We start from the raw sequence: 27,325 nt of genomic DNA on the forward strand, positions 1-27,325 counted from the left end.
TCAACAAAACGCTCCCTGTACCGCATCCTCCGCCTGCGGGGATTAATGGTCACGTGATTCGGAGGTGGGGGGGTGTTGGCATAGCAACACTTCCGACTTCTGATCAACGTGCGGACGTTCCTAATGGCTGCTGCAGCAGAGCAGATGACACCGACTTTCGACCAATAGGAACGCAGCGACGAGGAAAAGGCGGGTTCGCCGCTGACGTACGCTGGGAAGGACCAATAGGGACGCGCGTGGCGCTCGTGGGAGCAAATGGGAGTGAGGGGCGGTGTTGTTGGGGGAGACCGGCGGTTTAACTGACCGAGGGGTAACTGCTGAAGGAAAGAAGGTGAGTGCGGGGGTATGTGTGTCTGCTGCCGGCTCTGGAGACGTTAATGCAGCTCTTCTCTCGTCGATCTGTGATACGTGCGTGTTGTTGCTTTATCCTGTCCGTCCATGTAATCCTATTACAATTTTATGGCTTAAAGGGGTTTTCCACAATTGACTTAATCTTTAAATAACACCCCCCCCCCCCTAACTGCCCTGTCAAAGGGGGACACACTTACCTGCTCCCTGCAGATTCTCGTTGGCACAATGGGCAGCGTCCGGTGTGCCACTGCAGCCAGTGACTGGTCTCAGCAGCGACGTGTCCACCAAACAGCACGCGACTGCTGGGTTCTGTGCCGTCTGGGGACACCTAACCGCTGCGGTGACGCACGTGACCCTGTCCATGCTGGATACGGAAGCGAGCTGCAGGGAGCAGGTAAGTATGTTTCCCTTCGCAGGTCTGGCAGGGAGGGGGTGGAATAAGAAAAATAAGTCAATTCTGGAATACCCCTTTAAGGGTCCAATCACACGTCTGTAACGAGAATAGGACATGTTCTATATTTTTCGGGAACGGAATTGCGGACCCGGAAGTGCGGGTCCGCAATTCCGTATCCGGGCAGCACATCGTACGGCCCCATAGAAATGAATGGGTACGCAATTCCGTTCCGCAAAATACGGAGCTAAATTGCGGACGTGTGAATGGGGCCTAAAGGGGCTGTCAGCCCAGGACTAGTGTTGAGCGAACTTGTGTTTTAAGTTCGGCGTCTAAAGTTTGCGTTCGGATTATCGAAGAATCCCGTTATGGATTCCGCTACCACGGACCATAACGGAATTTAGAAGCCATAACGCGATTCTTCGATAACCCGAACTTTAGACGCTGTTCGCTCAACACTACCCAGGACCCTTTAGTAAAGCCGGTTGAGTCCTCAATGACGGTGATCTGACCTGTTGCAAAACCACAACTCCCAGCATGCTCTGACATGACTGATCTGCAACCTGAAGCTTTGTCATTTATCAAGGGGTTGTGCCGCTACTAACAGGACAGTGGATAAGTATCTCATCACTGGGGGTCTGACTGCTGGGACCCCCAGCGATCACGAGAAAGGGGGTCTCCAAGTGTCGTTGGGCTGCCCCATGAGATTGAAGCTATGGTGTTCATGTGTGACCACTGCCCGCAGCAGTCTCAGAAATGAATGGAGCGGTGGACACACATGCGCACCACCACTCCATCTACGCATGCGCAGTTGCGCACCACCGCTCCAATCTCAATGGGCAGTTCAGCACCTGTGGATCTGCGTTCTCTGATTGCCGGGGGTTCCAGCACAGGGGGGAGTTACTGCTATAATCATCCTGACGATCCCTTGGATTTTCCTGCGTGGTACGTACGTGTCAGTCTCCTGATCATTTCTCTTCTTGTCTTGACACCGTTTGTTCTCTCAGGATCCCGTTATGGACGACACGGAGGTAGCCGAAGCTCGTTGCGTCTTCAGAGGCATAGAACACATTCTACGTGTCCGTAACACAGGGGATCGGCTGGAAGTGGAGGTGGAGGATGCTCTGACTACGGACCAGTGGAGGGGGGAGTTTGATGCTGAATGTGAGTATGTACAGCGTGTACGACCTGCCGCAGGATGTGAAGAACCTCTTTTAAAGGGGTTTTCCCATCTCGGACAATGGGGACATATCCTAGCGATATATATTGTTTGTTAGGTGCGGGTCTCGCCTCTGCGACCAGCACCTACACTGAGAACGGAGCGCCCAAAGTTGTGGAGGGCGCGCTGCGCATGCGCAGCCGGCCTCTATTCAATTCTATGGGGCCTCCAAAAATAGCCGAGGCTATTTCCGTCAGCCCCATAGAAATGAATGGGAGCGGTAGCCGTGCAGCATGGTGTGCTCGCGTTTACTACTACGGGGAGAGCATTTGGTGGTGGATGGCCCCCTGGGGTCCTCCACCCATCACCTTCTCTGCTCTTGGTGTAGGTGTGGGTCCCACCTCTGGGCCCCACACCCATCAGACAATGGGGGCATGCCTCCATTGTCTCAGATGGGAATACCCCTTTAAGGCCAGGGGGCACATGCTGGACTAAAATCTGCGATTGCTAATCCACCACGTGTGACCCCCGGCCTAAAGGCATTTTCCCGATATCTGAAACTGATGGCCCATCCTTGGGTCAGCCAACAAAATCGTATGGAGTCCGACTCTTCGCATGCTTGCCGATCAGCTGTTTTAAGAGGCTTCGGACCACTGCCGAGCACCACATCCCATTCACTGTTTACCAGACACAGCTCTATGCTACTACTAGTGGCTGTGCCTGGTATTACAACTCAGAGGAATTGGACTAAACTGCAGTACCAGGCCCAGCAGCAGCGGTGCCTGGAGTCAGACCCCCACCGATCTAATGGTAGTGGCCTATCACAAGGATAGGCCATCGGTTTTAAAGAACCAGAAACCCCCTTTAAGAAGTGGCAGGTGTAGATGCTCATTTTCCACTGCATGGGACCAGTCTGACGTTACCCAACTTTACCCTGTGTTTTTTTTTGTTTTTTTCCCCCCACTAGGCCAGAGTTGAAAATAGTCCCTGTTACTTTTTTTTTTCATACCACATCTGAGGAGGTTCTAAGTGAGCCAAACCTGGACCATGAACGTCATAGAAACCTAGAATGTGTCGGCAGATAAGAACCATTTGGCCCATCTAGTCTGCCCAATATACTGAATACTATGGATAGCCCCCGGCCCTATCTTATATGAAGGATGACCTTATGCCTATCCCATGCATGCTTAAACTCCTTCACTGTATTTGCAGCTACCACTTCTGCAGGAAGGCTATTCCATGCATCCACTACTCTCTCAGTAAAGTAATACTTCCTGATATTACTTTTAAACCTTTGCCCTTCTAAAACTATGTCCTCTTCTAGCAGTTTTTCTTCTTTTAAATATTCTCTCCTCTTTTACCTTGTTGATTCCCTTTATGTATTTAGCAGTTTCTATCATATCCCCTCTGTCTCGTCTTTCTTCCAAGCTATACATGTTAAGGTCCTTTAACCTTTCCTGGTAAGTTTTATCCTGCAATCCATGTACCAGTTTAGTAGCTCTTCTCTGAACTCTCTCCAAAGTATCAATGTCCTTCTGGAGATATGGCCTCCAGTACTGAGCACAATACTCCAAGTGAGGTCTCACTAGTGCTCTGTAGAGCGGCATGAGCGCCTCCCTCTGTCTACTGGTAATGCCTCTCCCTATACACCCAAGCATTCTGCTAGCATTTCCTGCTGCTCTGTGACATTGTCTGCCTACCTTTAAGTCTTCTGAAATAATGACCCCTAAATCCCTTTCCTCAGATACTGAGGTTAGGACTGTATCACTGATTTTATATTCTGCTCTTGGGTTTTCTCGCCCAATTCCTTGGGGGACACAGGAAACCTTGGGTATAGCTCATCTCCATAGGAGGCGTGACACTAAGTGAAAGACTGTTAAGCCCCTCCTCCAGCAGCTATACCCTCAGCCTGGAGCGAGCGACTACCAGTTTTTTGCTTAGTGTCAAGGAAGCAAGACACTCTCTGCACTGCAGAGCTGTCTTTGCTAAAGATTTTATTTTTTCTCTTTTATTATTTTCAACTTTTTTTCCTTTTTTCAACAGGGACAACAGAGTCGCATTAGACCTCTCTGTTTTCCCGGGGTTGAGCTGCGCCAGTGCCGGTTATCCGCACTGCTGCCTCCCCCACAGAAGAAAAGGAGGACCAGGGCAGCCCAGCTCCCCTGCATCCCGCCAGCACAAGGGTCGCCCACCTGCAAGCCCCTCTCCAGCTCCCTGCCACTTCGGTGCCAGTGGCTGAAGGGGCGTCCCTGCTGGATGGACAGAGGGTGAAAACGTCGATGGTGAGGTGGCTGTGCAGCCGTTCTACCCCCTCCCCCCCGTTAGGGCCTGATGCTGCTGTCCCCTCTGCCTGACCTTCATGTCAGTTACAAGTTACAGCTCTCTTAGCTGTGAGTCCTGCGGCTCCTTTGTGTTTGTGGGCAAAAGCGGAGCGATGCTCGTGGGGGAGGGTTACAGCGCAGTTTTACCTCAGGTGCGGCGGCCGTGGGCCGCCTTTCGTTATCAGCTGCTGGATAGCAGGCACACGTGTACTGCGGCTGTGTTCAACTGTCGGCTGATATTCTGACAAGCGCACGCTCTTGTCCGGCCACTGGTGTGCGTTCGCCTCCGCTTATATGGAAGTGAACGGGGGACATTATTCTGTGGGGTTTCGGCGGCATGTAATATTTTGAATCACGCGCGCGCGCGAGAAGTTTTATCGGTGGGCGGAGCTTCGTTCCGTTCCACTGTACATGTTAGGCTTCAGTCAAGGGGCGGACGTCTTTCTTCCCGCTCCTCACTAGCCCCGCCTCCTCTTCGTGCCTGCCTGCTCTCAGGACAGATTACCTCAGGGCTCTGAGGACCGCTGCTGTTGCCGCTGCTGTTGCCGCTGCTGTGCCGTCTGCTCCCACTGTGACCTGGTAGGACTGTTGACCCCTTCCAGCACTGCAGCCCTCTGGCCTGGACGTTTTTGTATATTACTTCCAGCCAACATGTCTGACCCCTCAGTGCCTGCTGGTCCTTGGTATCATACCTGCACCGCATGTAAGGCACCCCTTCCTCAAGGGCAGCCTGACCCGCATTGCTCGGCTTGCAAAGCCCCATTACAGGGTCCGCCATCTGCTGTGTCACCCCCTGGCCTCTTGGATCCCCCTGACTGGGCTAGATCCCTTTCCCAGGCTGTGGTCAGTCTCACTAATGTTGTGGGCCGCCTTGCAGATACATTGCCCTTACCGCAGCTGGATAATTCCCCTGCTGGGCCCTCCGGGTCCGCTACCTTAGCTGACCCGTCTGAGTCTCTCTCTCCAGGCGACACCTCCAGAGTCCGTCAACTCCAGAAGCGGTCCAGGGCGGAGCACCTATCATCCTCGGATGCTTCGGTATCACCCCCAAGGGTGCGCCCTCAGTCGGGTCCTTCCTCATTACAGGATATGCCCTCTGAAGGGGAACTAGCCGATTCTGATTGGGATATGGACTCGGCCTTGCCTTCAAAGCTGGCTTCTGCTGTGGGCCATCTTATTAACAATATCCGTGATACCTTTAAGATTCACGATGACCCTCCTAATTCTGAAAAGGCCAGTGTTTCCTTTTTTCGCCAAAAACAGGCGTCTGCGGTTTTTCCCCTCCACGCTGACTTCTCGTCGGTGGTTTCTAAGGCCTGGGCCCGTCCTGATGCCCGTTTTACCCCGCCTAAGAAGTTGGATATCTGTTATCCATTCCCGGCGGATTGCATTACAAACTGGGCGTCACCACCTAAAGTCGACCCCCCTGTGGCCCGTTTGTCCAAAAGCACGGCTATTCCCGTTGCAGATGGTTCTTCCTTACAATCCACGGAAGATCGCCGGATAGAGGCCATTACAAAGGGTATCTTTGCAGCCTCCGGTTCCGCCCTCAGGCCGGTCTTTGCCTCCGCTTGGGCTGGAAAAGCGGTTTCAGAATGGGCGTCTCAGCTGGATCAGGAGCTTGAATCCGACGTCCCTATTCAGGACCTCCGGGCTCTGGCCCAACTTATCGTTCAAGCCGGAAAATTTGTCTGTGAGGCATCCCTGGATGCGGGGGCTCTTATAGCCCGTTCATCTGCCCTGGCCGTTTCGGCTAGAAGGGAGCTTTGGTTAAAGGTTTGGACGGCGGACGCCACGTCAAAGCGGTCTCTTACTGGCCTTCCCTTCACTGGTTCTCGATTGTTCGGGGCCCGCTTGGATGAAATCATCTCTGAAGCCACGGGAGGGAAGAGTACACATCTTCCCCAATCCAGGACTAGGAGCACCACTCGAGGCCGTCCCACCTTTTCTCGCTTCAGGTCTTCCCGCAGAGCTCCCACACCTCGCACCACTTCAGGTCCATCCTCTAACCCTGTCCAAGACAGACGTAAGAAGCCTTTTTTTCGGACCCAGCCCTCCTGGCGCAAGTCACAGCCTGCTCGTCCTCCCGCGACCAAGCAGAACCCTACCTGAAGGTGCGCCCCCACCCACCCGGGTGGGGGGACGTCTCCTCCTGTTCAGGGACTTCTGGCAGACGCACGTCTCCGACGCCTGGGCTCTCGAGGTGGTGTCTTCCGGGTACAAACTCGAGTTTGCGTCCCTCCCCCCAGTTCGGTTCTTTCGCTCCCGGGTTCCTCGAGATCCCCAAAGGGCGGCCGATTTCTTTACTGCCACTCGTACCCTTCTGGACAAGGGGGTCATCGCTCCGGTTCCTATGGAGGAAAGATTCAAAGGGTTCTATTCGAACCTTTTTGTGGTCCCCAAAAAGGAAGGCTCGGTTCGTCCCATTCTGGATTTAAAACGGTTAAACCGTTTCCTTCGTCTTCAGCGGTTCCGGATGGAGTCTCTCAGGTCGGTGGTGGCCTCTCTGGAAAAAGGGGAGTTCCTGGCCTCTATCGACATCCAGGACGCCTACCTTCATATTCCAATCGCTCTGTGTCATCAGTGCTTTCTGCGCTTTGCAGTGGGGTCCGACCACTACCAGTTCGTTGCCCTCCCCTTCGGGCTGGCGACAGCCCCTCGCGTTTTCACAAAGGTCCTAGCCCCTGTCCTCGCCTTACTTCGTTCCAGGGGAGTTTTTCTTCTTCCATATTTGGACGATCTCCTTATCAAGGCACCCTCTCTGTCACTGACATCTGCCAGTGTGGACCTCTCGCTACAAACCTTACGCCGGTTCGGTTGGATTATCAATCTTCCCAAATCCGCTCTTGTTCCATCCAGGCAACTGATCTTTCTAGGGATGCTGCTGTATACAGATGCAGCGGAGGTTCGGCTTCCGTCAGAGAAGCGCCAGCTCCTTCATCGGTCGGTTCAGAGCCTTCTGAACCACCGCCGTCCTTCCTTCCGGTTCAGCATGCGGGTCTTGGGACAGATGGTATCCTGTTTCGAAGCAATCCCCTACGCGCAGTATCACTCCCGCACCTTTCAGACTGCCATTCTGTCCGCATGGGACAAGTCCCAGGAAAGTCTGGATCAGCACTTTCCCCTTCCCCCCCAGGTTCGCTCCTCTCTACTCTGGTGGTTACGGACCCCTCTCCAAGGGAAGTCCTTCCTACCGATAACTTGGTTGGTGATTACCACCGATGCCAGTCTGCGGGGTTGGGGGGGGGTGTTTCCTCCTCGGTCCGTACAAGGCACTTGGTCTCCATCGGAGTCCAAACTGCCGATCAACGTTCTGGAGCTGAGGGCGATTCTCCTCTCACTCCGGCATTGGACTTCGCTGCTTCAGGGTCACCCTGTTCGTGTCCAATCGGACAATGCCACGGCTGTGGCATACATAAATCATCAAGGGGGCACTCGCAGCGCGGCAGCAATGAGGGAGGTGTCTCTAATCCTTCGCTGGGCGGAAGTTCATGTTCCAGCCATTTCGGCCATTTACATCCCGGGGGTGGACAATTGGGCGGCGGATTTCCTCAGCCGGACGACGATCGACCCGGGCGAGTGGTCTCTGCACCCCGACGTCTTCGAGTCTCTTTGCCTCCGTTGGGGTCGTCCGGACGTGGATCTCATGGCCTCCAGATTCAACCACAAGCTCCCCACCTTCATGGCCAGAACCAAAGATCCGGACGCTTACGGCGGGGACGCGCTCGTCCTTCCCTGGACGGAGTTCTCTCTCCTCTACGTTTTTCCGCCCCTGCCTCTTCTTCCACGAGTCCTTCGGAAGATCGCGGCGGAGGGCACGTCTGCGATCCTAATAGCCCCGGATTGGCCTCGTCGTCCTTGGTACGCCGACCTTATGTTGCTCCTGGCAGACGCCCCCTTGCCTCTGCCTCTAAGAGAAGACCTCCTCTCTCAAGGGCCGATCTTCCACCAGCATTTAGGGTCGCTACGTTTAGCGGCGTGGCTATTGAGACCGCGGTCCTAACGCGGCGGGGGTTTTCTGCTGACGTGGTCCGTACCATGATTCGTGCGCGTAAACCGGCATCGTCCAGGATTTATTACCGAACCTGGCGGGCCTATTTGAACTTCTGCGAGACCTTAGATGTTCATCCCCTTCGGTTTTCTCTCCCCACGATTTTATCCTTCTTGCAGTCTGGTCTGGACTTGGGTTTGGGTCTCAGTACCCTAAAGGGTCAGATCTCAGCGCTTTCGATCCTTTTTCAGCGACCTCTGGCTCCGCTCGGTCCAGTTAAGACTTTTCTGCAGGGGGTTGCTCACTATGCTCCCCCGTATCGCGCTCCCGTTCCATCTTGGGATCTTAATGTTGTGCTGACGGCTCTCCAATCTTCTCCTTTCGAGCCTTTGCGCAGGGTTTCCCTTCGCTTGTTGTCTTGCAAAGTTTTTTTCCTCGTAGCCATCACGTCTCTTCGGCGTGTGTCTGAATTGGCGGCACTTTCTTGCGTAGAACCCCTCTTGGTTTTTCACCAGGACAAGGTGGTTCTCCGCCCGGTTCCGGATTTCCTTCCGAAGGTGGTGTCCGCTTTTCACCTGAATGAAGATATTATCCTTCCTTCTCTGTGCCCGTCCCCGTCTCATCCTCGGGAACGGGATCTTCACCGTCTGGATGTTGTTAGGGCTCTGAGGATCTACTTGGATGTAACTAGACCCTTTCGGCGCTCGGATTCTCTATTTGTGGTTCCGGAGGGTCCGCGCAGGGGGCTGGCGGCATCTAAAGTGGTTATTGCCCGCTTCATCAAGATGGCTATTGCTGAGGCTTACAGTGCTAAGGGCAGGGAACCGCCTTTTGGTGTTACCGCTCATTCTACCAGAGCGGTCGGGGCTTCCTGGGCTCAGCGAAATCGAGCTTCGGCTGAACAATTGTGTAAGGCGGCCACCTGGTCGTCTTTGCACACTTTCACCAAGTTCTACAAGGTGAACACTTATGCATCGGCGGATGCTGCTTTGGGCCGCCTGGTCTTGCAGGCGGCGGTGCCTTAATGCCTATGGTGCTTTAATTCACTTTGGGTTGTGGTCCCTCCCTATTTGTGGACTGCTTTTGAACGTCCCAAGGTTTCCTGTGTCCCCCAAGGAATTGGGCGAGAAAACGAGATTTTTGTATAACTTACCAGTAAAATCTCTTTCTCGCTCTTCCTTGGGGGACACAGCACCCACCCATTGTTTTGGTTGCCCTGACGGGAGTTTTGACTTGTTGGTGTTAATTTGGTTGATCCTTGCCTTTGTTTTAACTACTTGGGCACATAACTGGTAGTCGCTCGCTCCAGGCTGAGGGTATAGCTGCTGGAGGAGGGGCTTAACAGTCTTTCACTTAGTGTCACGCCTCCTATGGAGATGAGCTATACCCAAGGTTTCCTGTGTCCCCCAAGGAAGAGCGAGAAAGAGATTTTACTGGTAAGTTATACAAAAATCTCGTTTTTACGCCCCAGGTGCATTATCTTGCACTTATCAACATTAAATTTTAGTTGCCAGATTTTTGACCATTCCTCTAGTTTTCCTAAATCCTTTTCCATTTGGTGTATCCCTCCAGGAACATCAACCCTGTTACAAATCTTTGTGTCATCAGCAAAAAGACACACCTTACCATCGAGGCCTTCTGCAATATATATTAAACAATATGGGTCCCAGAACAGATCCCTGAGGTACCCCACTGGTAACAAGACCTTGGTCTGAATATACTCCATTGACTACAACCCTCAGCCACTAGCTAATCCATTCAACAATATGGGAGACCAAGCCCAAAGACTGCAATTTATTGATAAGCCTTCTATGTGGGACAGTATCAAAAGCCTTACTAAAGTCTAGATAAGCGAGGTCTACTGCACCTCCACAATCTATCTATCTTAGTCACCCAATCAAAAAAATCTATAAGATTAGTTTGACATGATCTCCCTAAAGTAAACCCATGCTGTTTTTCATCTTTCAATCCATGGGATTTTAGATGTTCCACAATCCTCTCCTTAAAGAGGACCTTTCACTTGTAAAAACAATGTGAACTGAGTATGCTGACATGTAGAGCGGCGCCCGGGGATCTCACTGCACTTACTATTATCCCCGGGCGCCGCTCCGTTCTCCCCTCCGGTATCTTTACTCACTAAGTTATAGTAGGCGGTGTCTGCCCTTGTCCTGTGGGCGTCTCCTTCTCCTAGGCTGCAGCGCTGGCCAATCGCAGCGCACAGCTCACAGCCTGGGAGGTTTTTTTCTCCCAGGCTGTGAGCTGTGCACTGCGATTGGCCAGCCATATCTCCAGAGAAGGGCAGACACCGCCTACTATAACTTAGTGAGTAAAGATACCGGAGGGGAGAATGGAGCGGCGCCCGGGGATAATAGTAAGTGCAGTGAGATCCCCGGGCGCCGCTCTATATGTCAGCATACTTAGTTCACATTGTTTTTACAAGTGAAAGGTCCTCTTTAAAGAGGACCTTTCACCGATTCTTACCCTATGAACGAAGTATACAGACATGTGGAGCGGCACCCGGGGATCTCACTGCACTTACTATTATCCCCGGGCGCCGCTCCGTTCTCCTGCTATGCCCTCCGGTATCTCCGTTCCCTAAGTTATGGTAGGCGGAGTCTGCCCTAGCGCTGGCCAATCGCATTGCAGAGCTCACAGCCTGGGAGAAAATAACCTCCCAGGCTGTGAGCTCTGCGCTGCGATTGGCCAGCGCTAGGGCAGACTCCGCCTACCATAACTTAGGGACTGGTATCTCCGCCTACTATAACTTAGTGAGCGGAGATACCGGAGGGCATAGCGGCAGAACGGAGTGGCGCCCGGGGATAATAGTAAGTGCAGTGAGATCCCCGGGCGCCGCTCCACATATCTGTATAGTTAGTTCATAGGGTAAGAATCGGTGAAAGGTCCTCTTTAAGTATGGTTTCCATTAATTTCCCCACTATTGATGTCAGGCTTACTGGCCTATAGTTGCCAGATTCCTCCCTACTACCTTTCTTGTGAATGGGCACAACATTTTCTAATTTCCAATCTTCTGGGACTACTCCTGTTGCCAGTGATTGGTTACATACATCTGTAAATGGTTTTGCTAGTTCACCGCTGAGCTCTTTTAATAGCTTTGGGTGTATCCCATCAGGCCCCTGTGACTTATTTGTATTAATTTTAGACAGCTGACTTAGAACCTCTTCCTCTGTAAAGACACATGCATCAAAAGATTTATTAGTCCTCCTTCCTAACTGAGGTCCATTTCTTTCATTTTCCTTAGTAAAAACTGAACAGAAGTATTCATTGAGGCAGTCAGCTAGTTCTTTATCTTCTTCCATATACCTTCCTTCTAATGTTTTTAATTTGTTAATTCCTTGTTTTAGTTTCCTTTTTTATTTATGTATCTGAAGAATGCCTTCTGGCCTTTTTTCCCTGACTGAGCCAATTTCTCTTCTGCCTGTGCTTTAGAAGCTTTTATAACTTGTTTGGCCTCTCTCTGCCTAATCTTATAAATTTGTCTGTCATCCTTGTTTTTTTTTATTTTATAATTCCTAAATGCTATCTTTTTGTTTTTAATCATTTTGGCCACTTCTGCTGAGTACCACAGTGGTCTCTTCCTTTTTTTGCTTTTACTGACAATCCTAATGCAATTTTCTGTTGCCTTCAATAGTGCCTCTGTTAAGTAGTCCCATTTCTCCTGGACTCCAATGAAACTTTTCCAATCTGATAGGGACTTGTATGCCACTAATCTAATTTTAGAAAAGTCAGTTTTTCTAAAATCTAAAACTTTTGTTTTTGTGTGGTGTGACTCTGTACTTATAGTAAACCACACTGACTGGTGATCACTAGATCCCAAGCTTTCCTCTACAGTAATATCAGATACCAAATTCCCATTTGTGAATACTAAATCTAAAATGGCCTCCTTCCGGGTTGGCTCCTCCACTACTTGCTGTAGAGATAATTCCAGTAGGGAATTTAGAATATCTGTACTCCTGGCAGAACTAGTTATTTTTGGTTTTCCAGTTTACATCAGGAAGATTGAAGTCTCCCATAATGATAGCTTCCCCCTTCAATGTCATTTTAGCTATTTCATGCTATAAAACTGCTGACTAGTGATTGGTCAGAGGGAATAGTCATTACCGTTAGCAGATGCTTTGAGGGTGTACTGGAAAACAAACTACCTGGTAACATAAAACGGGTAAAATAGGGTGGAGCTGGTACCATGCAGTAGAATAGAAACAGGCTTGTGGGTGCTCTTTCTGAATGACCCCCACAGACTTCATTTTGGGGAACCAAAAGAGACCATGCGCTCCCGGCTGAGAGGGGTCACGGGGCCACTTACACTGCATCATTCTTGCCATGGATGCAGCAGCCACATCATCCCTTAAAGGGGGTTGTCCAGGCTCTAGATATTAAAGGGGTTATCCGGTAATTAATATTGATGACATATTTTCTTGATAACCCCTCTAATGACCTACCCTAAAATAGGTCATCAGTATCTGATTTATGGGGGTCCAACACCCCCACTGATCAGCTGCCAGGTTCCGTGTATGGTCTGTAGCGCTGCCCTAGCTTGTAAAACAGCCTTTGGCAGCACTAAAGACCGCCCATTAGTGCCGGTGACGTCACCGGTATCACTGCTAGGTGGAAGCCTCCACCAAGCAGTGTGAGAATGTAAACAAAAGAAAGCCCTTGTCCTGCATGATTCACCGCAGGGCAAGGGGGAGCATCGGAGATGAAATGCTCCACTCATACGGCTGAATGGGTGAAGCTCTAAACCTGGACAAACCCTTTAATGTGCATTATGAAAATATCATCTTGTGCCCCTTCAGTATGAGATTGGCACTAAGACAAAGCAAAAGCAACTCATCCTTGCTCTAGTCTGCTCCACTCCTTTCTCCTATTTTGTCCAAAAAGGAAAAAAAAAGACTTATTAGACTGTCATGTGTCCAGCGGAGGTGGCGTCATCCTACCACCATGACAGTACGGTTTTGCCCTTCAGTACCAGGGCCCTGGCAAAATAAATATTAACATATTGATATGAACAGTGGGGTACCTTCAATGAAGGCTGACCATGCGACCACTATGGGTCCCAGGGGATGGGGTAGCCCAGAACTGAGCCCTTTATCTTTCTGAAATGAAAACACCATTTTTGTGCAGCCACCACTAAGGGAAGCTCAGTGCTATGAGCGCTGCGATTGGCCAGCGCTACAGCATAGGAGAAAGAGACGCCGGCAGGTTCCCCTGGGTGGAGCCTAACTATGACTATACCGGAGGCTATAACCGGAGAACGGAGCGGCGCCCGGGGATAATAGTAAGTGCAGGGAGATCCCTGGGCGCCGCTCTACACGTCTGTATAGTTAGTTTACATACTTTATTCTGGTGAAAGGTCCTCTTTAATTTATTCCTGCGCACTGAGCTCCCCCTAGTGGTGGCTGCAGGCAGCTAACTTTGTAATAGAAGGGAAGTATTTATGCCAGTTGTCTGTTGTAAATACATTAAGAAATATGGTTTTCAGAATGAAGCACCTGTTCCACTTTACTGCCATGGGAGTCTGATAAAGTGGGGGAGGCCAAGGGTAACGTTTCTTTTTTACAATTTTTTTTTTTGTCTGCTTAATGTGATAAAAATTCATGAGAAATCTGGGAAGTTGCTCTTTTTTTTTTTCTACATTGGCTGGGAGTGATTGACACTTTCATACTGGATAACTGGGAGGGGCAGGTGTGCCCATACTAAGTTTGGCCATGTGGCCCTATGAAGTCTGTGTACACCCCTGGATATGATGATTATAATTTTATTTTTTTTCATTTTCTGAGCAAATTATGTTTAAAGGGTTTCAGTCACCAGATTTTACCCTATTAAGCTAGCTGACATTAGGTTTAGCTGACATTAGCACATTGCTAACTAGCCTATTCCTACTTTTATCTATGCCCCCGTTACGCCAGAAATCTAACTTGTATAATATGCTAATTCGCCTCTAGGAGCTGGGGGGGGGGGGGGGGGGGGGGGCGTTGTTCCTGCTCCTAGAGGCTCCGTTCTCCCACCTTTGTCGCCTCCCTCAAAGTCCTGATTGACTGGGCCAGGCAACGCTCGCATCCGTCTGCCAGCCCTGTGCTCTGGTGAAATCTCGCACCGTTCAGCATTCGGCGCAGGCGCGGTGAGGAAGCTGCCAGTCTGCGAGTGTCTTTCCCTCACCGCGCCTGCGCTGAACGGCACGAGATTTCACCAGAGCACAGGGCTGGCAGACAGATGCGAGCGCTGCCTGGCCCTGTCAATCAGGACTTGGAGAGAGGTGACAAAGGTGGGAGAACGGAGCCTCTAGGAGCAGGAACAACGCCCCCCCCCCCTCCTAGAGGCTAATTAGCATATTATACAAGTTAGATTTCTGGCGTAATGGGGGCATAGATAAAAGTAGGAATAGGCTAGTTAGGTTTAGCTGACATTAGCACATCGCCAATGTCAGCTAGCTTAATAGGGTTAAATCTGGTGACAGAATCCCTTTAAAAAAAAAAAAAAAAATTTAATCCTATAATACTCTTTAACGCTCACTTAGGCCAGGGGTGCCCAACCCGTGGCCCTGCAACTGTTTCAAAACTACAACTCCCGAAATGCCCTGAAAGCTGCAGGCTGTCCAAGCATGCTGGGAGTTGTGGTTTTGCAACAGCTGGAGGGCCGCCGTTGGGCATCCCTGACCCAGGCCATCGAGATCAGATTGGTGGGGGTCCAACTCTCAGCACCTCCATTTGTCAACAGATTGACAGGACTGCTGCATTCTAGCCACTTGTAAGCACCATGTCTCTTTCACTCTACCCGGCACGGCGCTTACCTGGGTGGTATTGCAGCTTTTGTTCACTTGAAGCGATCAGATCTGCAGCATGCGCTCCCTATGTCTTCCAGAAAGGGCGCAAATTCCATTCAGTTCTATGCAAACAGTGAAATATGTGGATATCTCCGCAGCACATTCTGCACATAACCCATGTGGATTGTGAGGCTGGTGTCGTTAAAGATCAGTGGAGGTCTCACACAGTGAACCCACACCAGTCAGCTGATTCAGGCTGGAAGCAGAAGGCTCCGTGTACTGGACTTGCCAGCCAACAGTATTTCAGGTGAGTGGGGGCTGAGCTGCGGATGACGCAGCCTTCTGCTTCCAGTCCTGCCGGTGGCCGGCGTAGTGAACTGATCCGTCGGAGTGCCGGGTTTCAGACCCTGTGATCTGATATTGATGACTTGATCTGGGTTATGTCTAATGTTATTTTGGCCTCTATCTGTTGCCAGTTGTAGAAGACCTCACTCACAAGACGGGAAACTTTAAGCAGTACTCCATCTTTTGCAACATGCTGCAGTCCGCTCTTACTCAGGTAACTTCTCTGCAAACAAAAGCAACTCCTGACAAGATGGTGGTGAATGTTGTACTTATCTGAGGCATGTCACATCTTCTTCCTAGAGCAGCGAATCTGTGACCCTAGACCTCTTGACTTATGCGGATCTGGAGTTGCTTCGCCACAGGAAAGCTGGAGGAGCGCAACGTTCAGCTCCCCCCGCCAGAAGCTCTTCTCTTACATCCAAGCGATACTTGATACTTATCTACTCGGTAGAATTTGACAGGTGAGCCTCATTGGCATCTCTGACTTGGGGCCCGTTCACACAACCGCATACTTGTGTCCGCATCCCTTCTGCAATTTTGTAGAGCAGATGCGGACCCGTTCATTTCAATGGTTCCGTAAAAGATGCGGACAGCACATTGTCTGCTGTCCGCACCTGTACTTCCATTCCATGGCCACGCAAAAAAGATAGAACATGTCCTATTCTTGTCCGCGCACGGCTGGTATCCACTATTGGCAGATCGGCAATTTGTGGACCGCAAGAACGGATACGGTCGTCTGAATGAGCCCTTATACGGGTTCACTTGCTCATGTAAATATTTTTTTCAGGATACATTATCCCCTTCCACTTCCCTACGTTGGGAAACCAGACCCTGTGTACTTAAGACAAGTGATTCGAGGATTGAAGGACGAGCTAGCTGCCCTGAAACTAGCCCCAAGTGAGGAGAGCCGGGAGACTGAGATCCGACGACTGCGAGAAGAGTACGTATAAACGTAATTCCTGGTTTCTGTTGGACAGCTCTTGCTTTTCTATGACCTCTTTCCATTTCTCCCCTCAAAAATTAACATTTTTGTTCGGTATTACCAGGCTCCAGCGGGTGACGCAGGAAAAACAAGAGGCAGATTTTGCATTCCAGAGGCTGCAGGACCTTGAAATTCCTAATGGTAAAGAAGCCAGTCACATACGTATCCTGAAGAGAGCGGTGCAGACGTTGGAGGTAGAGCTGCAGAAAGAGAGGAGCAGGAGTCAGCGGCTCGCAAGCAAGCGGAAGGAGGAATGCGGGCAGTTAACTGAACAGGTACAACAAATGCAGGAGAGAATGAGCAGATCACCCTGCCGTGCCCGTATTGCGGCCCACAAACAGCGGGTCCTCAATATGCGGGCAACGGCCTTGTGCTTGCTGCATCACAGATGCGGACCCATTCACTTTGTAAGGTGCGGTGTGGATGGATCAGTGACCCATTCAATTTCAATGTGTCTGCGGCAGCTGCACGGATGGTGCCTGTGCATTGGGGACTGCAAAATGGCAGTCCCCAATGCACGGAATGGCGGTGTGCATGAGGCCTTATGGGGTTAAACATTGAGAAAATATGTCATTATTATGATGCCTCTGGGCCACATCTTCTGACACTTGTGAATGTCAAAGTACCAAACGCAACTCATTTCTTGAAGGTTTCCAGTTCTTTTCCTAGTAGACCCAGGACTGGTGTAAGCCGATAGCTGATTCATTAGCAGGACATTAAACGGTTTCTGTCACCAGATTTAACCCTATTAAGCTAGCTGACATTAGCGATGTGCTACTTTTATCTATGCCCCCGTTACGCCAGAAATCTAGCTTTTATAATATGCTAATTAGCCTCTAGGAGTGGGGGGAAGGGGGGGGGGGGGCGTTGTTCCTGCTCCTAGAGGCTCCGTTCTCCCACCTTTGTCGCCTCTCTCCAAGTCCTGATTGACAAGGCCAGGCAGCGCTCGCATCCGTCTGCCAGCCCTGTGCTCTGGTGAAATCTCACGCCGTTGAGCATTCGTCGCAGGCGCGGTGAGGAAGCTGGCAGCCTGCGAGTGTCTTTCCCTCACCGCGCCTGCACCGAATACTGAACGGCGTGAGATTTCACCAGAGCACAGGGCTGGCAGACGGATGCGAGCGCTGCCTGGCCCTGTCAATCAGGACTTGGAGAGAGGCGACAAAGGTGGGAGAACGGAGCTTCTAGGAGCAGGAACAACGCCCCCTCTCCTAGAGGCTAATTAGCATATTATACAAGTTTGATTTCTGGTTTAACGGGGGCATAGATAAAAGTAGGAATAGGCTAGTTAGGTTTAGCAGACATTAGCACATCGCCAATGTCAGCTAGCTTAATAGGGTTAAATCTGGTGACAGAAACCCTTTAAGTACTGTTGATCGGGCACCATTTGCGCTATTAGAGAAATCGATCATGCAGACTCCTGACTATCATTTGAGCTTATCGGATATCCTTATCCAAAACTTTGGAATTGGGCTTTCTTTTGCAGGTTTAATATTCTGCTGAGGCTTCCCAAAAGATTTTTGTTCCCATTTGGTCAAAAGACCATTTGTGAGTTCAGGCACTGCTGTTGGTTGAGAAGGTCTGGTTTATAATTGATATGTGACATTCAGGGCAGGGCTCTGTGCAGGCCAACCCCCCCCCCCCCCCCACACCAAACTGGTCACCCACATGTCTTTAGGCTGGGTTCACACCTGAGCGTTTTACAGCGTGTAAAACGCCATACGCCCCAAGAAGTACAGGAGCTACTTTGGGGCGTATGGTCGCGCGTTCCCGTACATAGACTTCCGGGAACGCGCGACTATGGGCGTTGCTTATTTCCTGAGCCGCGTCTGTAAACGCGCGATACAATCGCACATACAGAGCGCTCCTTCGGTACGCTCAGGTCTGAACCCAGCATTATGGACCTTGCTCAGGGACGGAGTCAGGCTGGAACAGGAAGGGGCCTTTATCAAAATTTAGCCACAAAGTTTTGAAGCATACGAGTGTCTAAAATGTCTTTGTAACACCACCCTTCACTGAAAGTGAGAGGCCAAACCCTGGAAAACCGCTCCAATCATCCCTTTTGCACTAAATTGTATTGCGAGAACTATTCATTTCAGGAGGTGGTGTTCTCTGGGCATTTGCCAAACCCAGTGTCCTCCATCAATATGTCAGATAGTGAATTCCTCACTCCGGGGAACGTGTGCTTTCCACCATTCCAGCCAGTGCTTGGCACTGCCCATTTCTGCCTGATGCACAGTTCTTGAGCTGATGTCATTGCCAGGGGCCATTTATTTGGAATGCCTTAGTGGGTGATATAACAGGGGGTAAGTGATTGTTATGAGGTACACACTACAGCACCCAGTAACTGAACTCTGTGTATGTCTGCATGACCTGCCACTTTGTGGCTGAGCTGTTTTTAGTTCTGGATGCTTCCACTTCTCAAAAATAATAGTGACCAAGGCAGATCCAGAAAACCAAAACGTTCAGTGGCTCTCAAGAATGGTGGCATCCTGTGAAAGTGGCATACTTCTGGTTACAACAAACTATCAACTATCCACTGTATGGCGGATATCTGTAAGGTCCATTAGGACCCCACCGATGATGAGATATGTCCCCCATATGAATAGAGTGGCGGTCGAGCATTCAAGCTGTTGCTCCTTTCGGACTCTACAGGACTGCCAGAATGCTGTAGTTGGCTGCCTCCTGCAGTCCTATAGATATCAGTGGAATGGAGTTCCATAAACTGCTGAGCTGTTTTCGGACCTACTATGGTGGTGAATGGAGGACTTGCTCTCTCTGTTCACTTGTGGATCTTGTTCTGGAGATGGTCTCATAGTGATGAATGGACTTGTGCGGCTTCTTCTCCATCAACTGCTATGGGGTTTCTGGAAAATAAGTGCGTGCGTTGGCTCGGTTGTTTTTGGAAGCCCCATTGCATTGAATGGAGAGGATGCCGCACCTGCGTAGTGTGCTCCCCATGCACTTCTAGGGCCATATTCTGGATATAGTGGTGGGTCCCACCTCTGGGGACTGGCTGATATTTCAGGCTTATCCTAACAATATGCAATAAATATCCCAGATGGAATAACCCCTTTAATACCCTGATTCCAGGAAAAAAAAAACTCTGATCTGTAGGAAATATGTGATCGTAGGAGGATCTTGTCTAAAATCTGTTATTCACCCTACTTCATTTATTTTAATAAAGCTGGAAGAATTGCGAGCAGTGGAGAGAACCCTTCGTCTGAAAGTAAAAAGTCTAAGCACAGAACTGGCTATGTATAAAAGAGGGTGAGTTGGGCGATGAGGAAAGGTCTGTTACTTGTACCATGTGCATTTTAAATAGTTGCCATTTGTTCCTCTTTACAGACGTGTGACCCCTTCAGGCCCGTCCCCACAGAGTCGCTCCAGTTCTGCTGGTCAGGGGCCTATTCATCGTAGTTCATCGAGGGGAGAGACTGTTACAAGAAGAGAGAGGTCCACCTCTCGGGAAAGAAGTGGAGTTAGCTCCCGAGAGGGTAGGAGTCTCACTAGGCAGCCAAGGTTATCACCCTCGCCTGTGGGTAAGTGGCATCTCTTGACTTCTAATACACCTGGGGTATCACCTCTGGAACACTGACTTGTCATGGCGCTGCGATCTTCATAGTAACCCCTGTTGAACTGACTTCACACCTTCAATAGCTGTTTGGCCGACAGCCATTCCTCCCAACCCCAATTCTTTCATAAACCTGATGGTACATGCGTGTCAGTGCAGGAGTAGAAAGAAGTCCTCGTCAAGGGTGCTAGCCCCTGTGGACCGTAGAGACAGACTGGCGCTCACCGTTTGCAGTACCTTCTGGATTTATTTCAATGTAGACATAAATGGTAGCATTATACAGTTGTGAAATGCCTGTATCAAGTAAAACTGCGTCATGCTCATGTCTATCTTGAAATCTATTCTGAAGGTATTGCAAGTTACACGTAAGTGCCAGTTGGGAGACCCCCCTTCCTCCATACACATTAGATGGTGAGCTAGTCCTGCCTAAGGCTACTTTCACACTAGCGTTCGGGGCTCCGCTTGTGAGTTCCGTTTGAAGGCTCTCACAAGCGGCCCCGAGCGGATCCGTACAGCCCCAATGCATTCTGAGTGGATGCGGATCCGCTCAGAATGCCTGTCTGGCACCGTTTGGCCTCCGTTCCGCTCAGCAGGCGGACACCTGAACGCAGCTTGCAGCGTTCGGGTGTCCGCCTGGCCGTGCAGAGCCAAACGGATCCATCCAGACTTACAATGTAAGTCAATGGGGACAGATCCGTTTGAAGTTGACACAATATGGTGCAATTTCAAACGGATCCGTCCCCCATTGACTTTCAATGCAAAGTCAGGACGGATCCGTCTGACTAACTTTTAGACTTAGTTTTTTTTCTGAAATATAATGCAGACGGATCCGTTCTGAACGGATACCATCGTTTGCATTATAGGACCGGATCTGTCTGTGCAGACACCAGACGGATCGCACCGAACGCAAGTGTGAAAGTAGCCTTACTTGGACCATTTGTCCAACGTACTTTTAGTATGGATGGTGAGCTTTAGCAATCGGCACCCAGCTTCTCCTATAACTCAAATACCTCTCCATTGAATTCTATGGGAAATACAGGCTGCCTTGAATCCCAATCACACAATAGGTATTTTATTTTATTTTTTCCACCCTACTGCAGCTTCTATGCTTCATTTCTAGTGCAGATGGTCTGGGTGGCGGCATCTGTGCAAAAAGAGAAAAATATATTATTATTTTTTTTTATATGTGGGAAGGTTGTATTTCTATTCGGACACTGCCCACTGGTTAAAAGAAATCTGTCAGCCCAGTTTTGGACCATTTTCTACAGTAATACATGAGTACTACTACTACTGCAGATATGGAGTCCAGGTCACAAATTTTTATTTTCCTACCGGTTCCCCCACTGTCGGCACTTAAAGCTGCACTGAAACATACAGTCCGGACTGCTGTAATGTGCTAACATGATGGAGAGGACTTGTGCTCATGCACGGCAGTCCTGACGATGTATTTCAAAGCGGTTCTGAGAGCTGACAGCAAGGGAACAGTAGGAAAATAAAAGTAGTGATCTGGACTCCACAGTGCTACTCGTATATTACTGTAGATAATGGCCCTAAATCTGGTGACAGAATCCCTTTAAAGGGGTTTCCGGGATTTTAATATTTAATGACGGCGTATGGGACGGCGTATTGTAGTTACACCTGCTTGCCACTGCAAGGTCGACAACAAGCAGGTAAACTATAAAAGGGAAGGTTGTGCTGTCACGGAGCGCGGCCTTCTCTTCAAAGATGTGATTTACGGGGGTGCCGGACCCCCTCCGATCTGATATAGGTGACTTCTCCTGAGTATTCGTTATCCGTATTAAAATCCCGGAAAACCCCTTTAAGGAGGCAGACTGTTGGATGGTTATGTATGTTATTTTTGTCCTTTCCTATCCAAACCCCCCCCCCCCCTCCTTTTTTTTTTTTTTTTTTTTTTTCTCCACCATTTCCCCTCTACTAGACAGATTAAGTCAAACTCTATCACAGGACGTTGCGATACATAACGTTATGTCACTTTATGAAAGCTTTTTTATTTTATTTTTTATTACCTTTTATGTGGATTTCTCTCACTCCATTTGTCCAGGTGTTTGGCTTTTCCCTTTTCTTATATTGCCTTTTATTGTGTTTGTAATAAGCCCCTGCGCTGGCGGTGGATCCGCCGAAGTTATGCAGGGGCTGGCGCCTGTCTAAATGTAAGCCGGCTTCCTTGCTGTCTTACATTTAGACCATTTTCTACGCCTAGGTGTAGAAAATGATGAATGAGACGGGCCTGCCGTCCCGTCCCCTTCCCCACCCACTCCCACTTTTTTATATCAGGCATTAGCAGGGAAAAGTCTCAGATTGCAGCGCATACCACCTTTGTGCCGCAATCTGCGCCAGAAACACGCCTAATATAGGCGCATTTCTGATTGTAAATGACCCCCTATATTTTTACCAGAAATGAAATTTATGTGTGTGCGATGTCCTTTGAATTCAATTATATAATTTCCATAAAGGACCTAGCAACCAGTTGGATATTTTCCTTACGCTAGAAGGAGCCATAATGCCTGCTTTGTTTTCCGACCCATTCTGACTGTATTTGAGCTGCGTTGTTATCAGCTGACGGGAAAGTCAGACTCCGCACTTATAATGGACTTCTTATAGATGGACACAAGATCTTTGTCCGCAACCGAGATTAATATAGAACTGTACTCCATTTAAAAAACAAAAAATACTTTTCTGCACAATTTGATTGCCAGTATTAAACCAAGTTGGTTCAGTCTGAGTGCTGAGACCCCCACCGGTTTCTAGAACAAGGAGAATTGTACATGTCTCGCTCTTTCCTCTTTCCAGTAGACAGTCTATGGGCTCGTCTCAATTCAGTCTCCTGCAGCGAAGAGAGAGTGTGCTATGTGAGCGACTCTCTCTCTTCGTTCTAGAGACCAGTGGGGGTCTGAGCACTACACCCCCCACTGGTCGCTATGACATATCAAAAGTTTTTTTTGAAAGTTCATTCACGACAAGTTCAAGACACTAACAAAAGATGATTGATGTTTTTGGGAATGTTATTGTAAAAAATTAAAGGGGTATTCCATTCTGGGACACTTATGACCGATTGCTGGGATATGCCATTTATGTCGGATAAGTAAGGCACCCACTCCTGTCTCCACAACTGAAGTGAATAGGAAGCAGTAGGGCCTGCGCGGCCACCCCCTGTTAACTGCTGTGGGAGTTCTGAAAATAGATGAGCACATGCTTGGCAATTGCCAGAAGTGAATGGATAGGTGGCCGCACTTGCACGGTGCACTCTCCACTTGCCTCTATGGGAATTCTTAAAATAGCTGAGCGTACTTGCTTGACTATTCTTGGAAGTCCCATGTGCTCTCCTTCACCCCAGGGCCCTGTTCTAGAGATTGGTGTGGGTCCTAGATGTGACAATGATATCTTATCCGATCAATATGCCATCAGTGGCCCAGGGGAGTCAACCCCTTAAATTGTTGTCCAGAAACCTTGCCAGTTTAAGCTTATCACATGAGAAATCTGGCTGCATAAACATCATCCTCATCATTCTGAAAATTTAAAATCTAAAATTCTTGCGAACCTGCCAGCCTATTCAGGAGGCCGTTCCACAGCAATATAGTTACTTAAAAGGGATTTCTGAGATTTTTATACTAATGACCTATCGGTGGGGGTCTGACGCCGGAGACCCCCACCGATTAGCTATTCGAGAGGGCTCCTGTGAGCGCTGCGGCCTTCTCTATGCTTGCCAAGCACAGCGCTGTACATTGTGTATAGCGGCTGTGCTTGGTATTGCAGCTCGGCTCCATTCACTTCAATGGGGCTGAGCTGCACCTAGGCCATGTGACTGATGAATTTGACGTCACTTGGCCTAGGAAAAGCTGAGAGAAAGCCACCGCGCTTACAGGAATGCCAGTGTCTTCTCAAACAGCTGACTGGCAGTCGGACCCCCACCGATCAGATACTCTCTGATCTCTGAAAGCCCCCATTAAAAAAAAAAAAAAAAAAAAAAGGGCATGGTTATAAATTGCTTGTAGTGCTAAATTTTTCACTTCTGTCTAAAATGTTTCCTTGTAGCCATCCGACCTCCTCGGTTTAATCCAACGGACTATGTTAGAGACAAGGAGCGTAGGCAGAAAGAAGTGGACACTAAAAAGTAAGTATATATACTAGAGATCTATTAGGGTGACTGGGATTTTGATACACTCCCTTCTGAGCTGTGCCTTGTGCACAGCTTGGCAGAAAGCTTTCCATGGCAGGCCTGGGAAGCTTCAGCAGCGCCCATGCTGTGGTTACCGATTAGAGCACCGCAGTTTCACCATTCCCCGCCAGTGCGGCCAGGTGCCTGCAGTATGATATAGCTGGCACCCACTGCTTAAGGAGTAGGCTCACTTCAGCAGCCCGCTCCGTACAATTCCCATAATGCTGTACATGCTTTTTAACACTATGGGTCAATGGGAGGCACATGGTGTTATTAATTTTATTCCTCCGTGTGCCTTACATTAATGGTAAGTGAAATCATCATTAACCCCATGTAGCCCATTATATGAGGCAAATGGTTGTACTAAAGTAATAAGATCATGTCTCACATTAAAGGGGTTAAATAACCACCACCACCCCCCCCCCCCCCATATGCCCAGGCCCCTCACACACAACGTACTTGCCTCGCTCCTCGACACCCATGTCTCTTCTGAAGCCCTCACAGAAGCCACTGCATCTCCCCGTCGCGCAGATGAAAACATCTTGCACTGGGGGTGACGCAGCCAATAGCAGGAGGTGATGGGGACAAGCCTCCCTAGCCTCGTGGGTGACGCTAGGGAGGCTCATTCCTGTCGCAGACTGCTATTGACTGGGGGGACATTTCAGGGTTTGAATAACCCCTTTAATACAGACACATGCCTAAAAAAACGCAAGACGCCCCCCTGCAGCAAGATCTTACTGGATGCTGATGAGTAAAAGGACCTTTAATGATGTCATGACCAGTAACAAGTGTATGTTATTGGTCACATAGCAATGACATCAGTGGTCCTTTAAAGAGGACCTGTCACCGCTCCTGACATGTCTGTTTTTAATATTTTCATGCATTCCCCATGTAATACATTCTGGAGCATCTATTCTTATGTCTGTATGTTGTGCCATTCCTTTATTTCTGCTAGACGTTATTAATGACTTGCTAGCAGTCTGCAGTAAGGGTACAGAGGGGTGGTAACCAGTTGAGGATGTGCCCTCCTATTCTGCCTGACACTTCCCCATCGGGCCACTAAGTGTATTCGTTGGTGGCAGTAGCCGGCCGCGTCACACAGAGGAGGATAGGACGCTCTAACTCCTTCTTCACTGTGCAGCCAATGAGGAGAATACGCAATAGCGCAGCTTAGCATCTTAAAAATGCCAATCCCGATATGGTGTCGAATCGGGTATCAAAGTGTCAAAAAAGTATTGAGACTTCTATACTCGATGCAACCCTATGAAAACCACCACAACAAATCAGAACTCTGCCATTACACGTGTAAGAAAAAGAAATAGAAGCACCTGACGTTGGCTGCTGCTTTATCTGTTAAATGACTTTTTTTTACTTTTTGATTGTAAATCCTCTTTTATACAATAGGTGAATACTTGGTCTTGTAATTATTTAATATAATGATAACCCTTTATTCTGGGTTCTAATAATCCTGAAAGGGGATCGGTCACCAGTTTAAGGCTACTTTCACACTAGCGTTTCTATTTTCCGGTATTGAGATCCGTCCTAGGGTCTCAATACCAAAAAAAAAAAACGCTTCAGTTTTGTCCCCATTCATTGTCAGTGGGGACAAAACGTAACTGAACAGAACGGAGCGCTCCAAAATGCATTATGTTCTGTTCTCATACCGGAGAGCAAATCGCTGCATGCTGCGGGTTTACTTTCCGTCCTGGGAATGCGGAGCAAAACAGATTTGTCATGACCCACCATGCAAGTCAATGGGGACAGATCAGTTTTATCTGACACAATAGAAAACTGATTTGTCCCCCATTTTCATTAGAGTTCATGACGGATCCGTCTTGGCCATGTTAAAGATAATACAACCGGATACGTTCATAACGAATGCAGATGGTTGTATTATCAGTAACGGAAGCGTTTTTTTGTTGAACCCTGCCGGATCCAGCAAAAAGGCTAGTGTGAGAGTGGCCTTATTTTGCCCTTTCTGAGGGCAGCCGTGACTGGTGACAGGGACCCTGATTACAATGCAAGATTGTTTCCTGTTTTTTTTGTTTGACCAGAAGTGCTGGAGCTGCCCTCCCAGAGATGATTGACGGCTTTCTTTCTATACAATGTGTAGGCAGAAAGCTGACAATCAGCGGTAGGGATTGTAAGGCAGGGAGCTCATGAATACGAGGACTCTGGAGGCTGTAGAGTACAGTGAGAGGACTGCAGTGCTCGGGACCCGAGGAAGCTGCTTGTCAGTGAATTTCAGAAAATGAATAGTAAAAATAGTAGGGCAATCCCACTGAAGCGTTTCCACATATTTTGTCTTTGTTGGATCTTTTTTGGCAAATTGTCCAGTTTTAAAATAAACAATACTAAGTCCGACTGTCTGAACATTACATTACATTATTGCTCTGCAATTCTCGGCTTCCTTTGATTGGCCCACATACATAACCTATTTGGGGGTTAAAGGGCATCTGTCAGCAGTTTTGTACCTATGACACTGGCTGACCTGTTACATGTGCACTTGGCAGCTGAAGGCATCTGTGTTGGTGCCATGTTCGTACGTGCCCGAATTGCTGAGAAAAATTATGTTTTACTTTATGCAAATAAGGCTCTAGGAGCAACGGGGGCGTTGCCGTTACACCTAGAGGCTCTGCTCTCTTTATAACTGCTGCGCCCTCTTCAATTTTATTGACAGAGCCAGGTGTGATGACATTTTCACTGCCAGACCCGGTCAATAAAAGGAGAGGGCGCGGCAGTTGCAGAGAGAGCTGAGCCCCTAGGAGTAACGGCAACGCCCCCGTTGCTCCTAGAGGCACAATTGCATATAATACATAATTTTTCCCAAGTACTACTTCCCAAGCCCCTACACTTGCCCGGACCAGTAAAGGAAAAGTGACTTACCTGGTACCCGGCGCCGACTCCCTGCTGCTTGACATTCTGCTATGGGCTGCGGCGGTGAATGGCTTACCTTACATCATGCCAAATAGTCTCTGCTGCAAACATCGAGGGAGCCCAATGGAGCATCGCAGGCCTGGAGGTGAAGAAGCAGAGAGCTTGCGCCAGGAAGCAGGTAAGGCATCTTTCCTTTACAGGTCCAACCCATTTTGGAGGTGGGGGTTGCCAAAAAAAACGCACGTTCTTCCACATGCCCTTTAACCCCTTTAAGGACTTAGGACGTACCGGTACGCCATGTTTGCCGAGTCCTTAAGGACTCAGGACGAACCGGGGCGTCCTAAGTTTAAAAGTAGATTGCGGCAGGGGTTAATAGGAACAG

General features: G+C 49.2%; 1 protein-coding gene across 1 annotated transcript in view; it reads left to right on the top strand.

Annotated features, from left to right (window-relative positions):
* Positions 1–245: 245 nt before the first annotated feature.
* Positions 246–27,325, top strand: part of CCDC61 (coiled-coil domain containing 61) — a 45,607-nt gene continuing 18,527 nt past the window's right edge. Inside the window, exons 1-9 of the mRNA XM_040442415.1 lie at positions 246–331; positions 1,750–1,906; positions 15,468–15,550; positions 15,637–15,797; positions 16,124–16,276; positions 16,383–16,593; positions 19,503–19,585; positions 19,664–19,857; positions 23,943–24,021. Of these exons, the coding sequence (XP_040298349.1) occupies positions 1,759–1,906; positions 15,468–15,550; positions 15,637–15,797; positions 16,124–16,276; positions 16,383–16,593; positions 19,503–19,585; positions 19,664–19,857; positions 23,943–24,021 (1,112 nt within the window). The 5' untranslated portion in view covers positions 246–331; positions 1,750–1,758. The remainder of the gene's footprint in view (positions 332–1,749; positions 1,907–15,467; positions 15,551–15,636; positions 15,798–16,123; positions 16,277–16,382; positions 16,594–19,502; positions 19,586–19,663; positions 19,858–23,942; positions 24,022–27,325) is intronic.

This window comes from Bufo bufo, chromosome 8 (genome assembly GCF_905171765.1).
Source record: "Bufo bufo chromosome 8, aBufBuf1.1, whole genome shotgun sequence".
Lineage (NCBI taxonomy): Eukaryota > Metazoa > Chordata > Amphibia > Anura > Bufonidae > Bufo > Bufo bufo.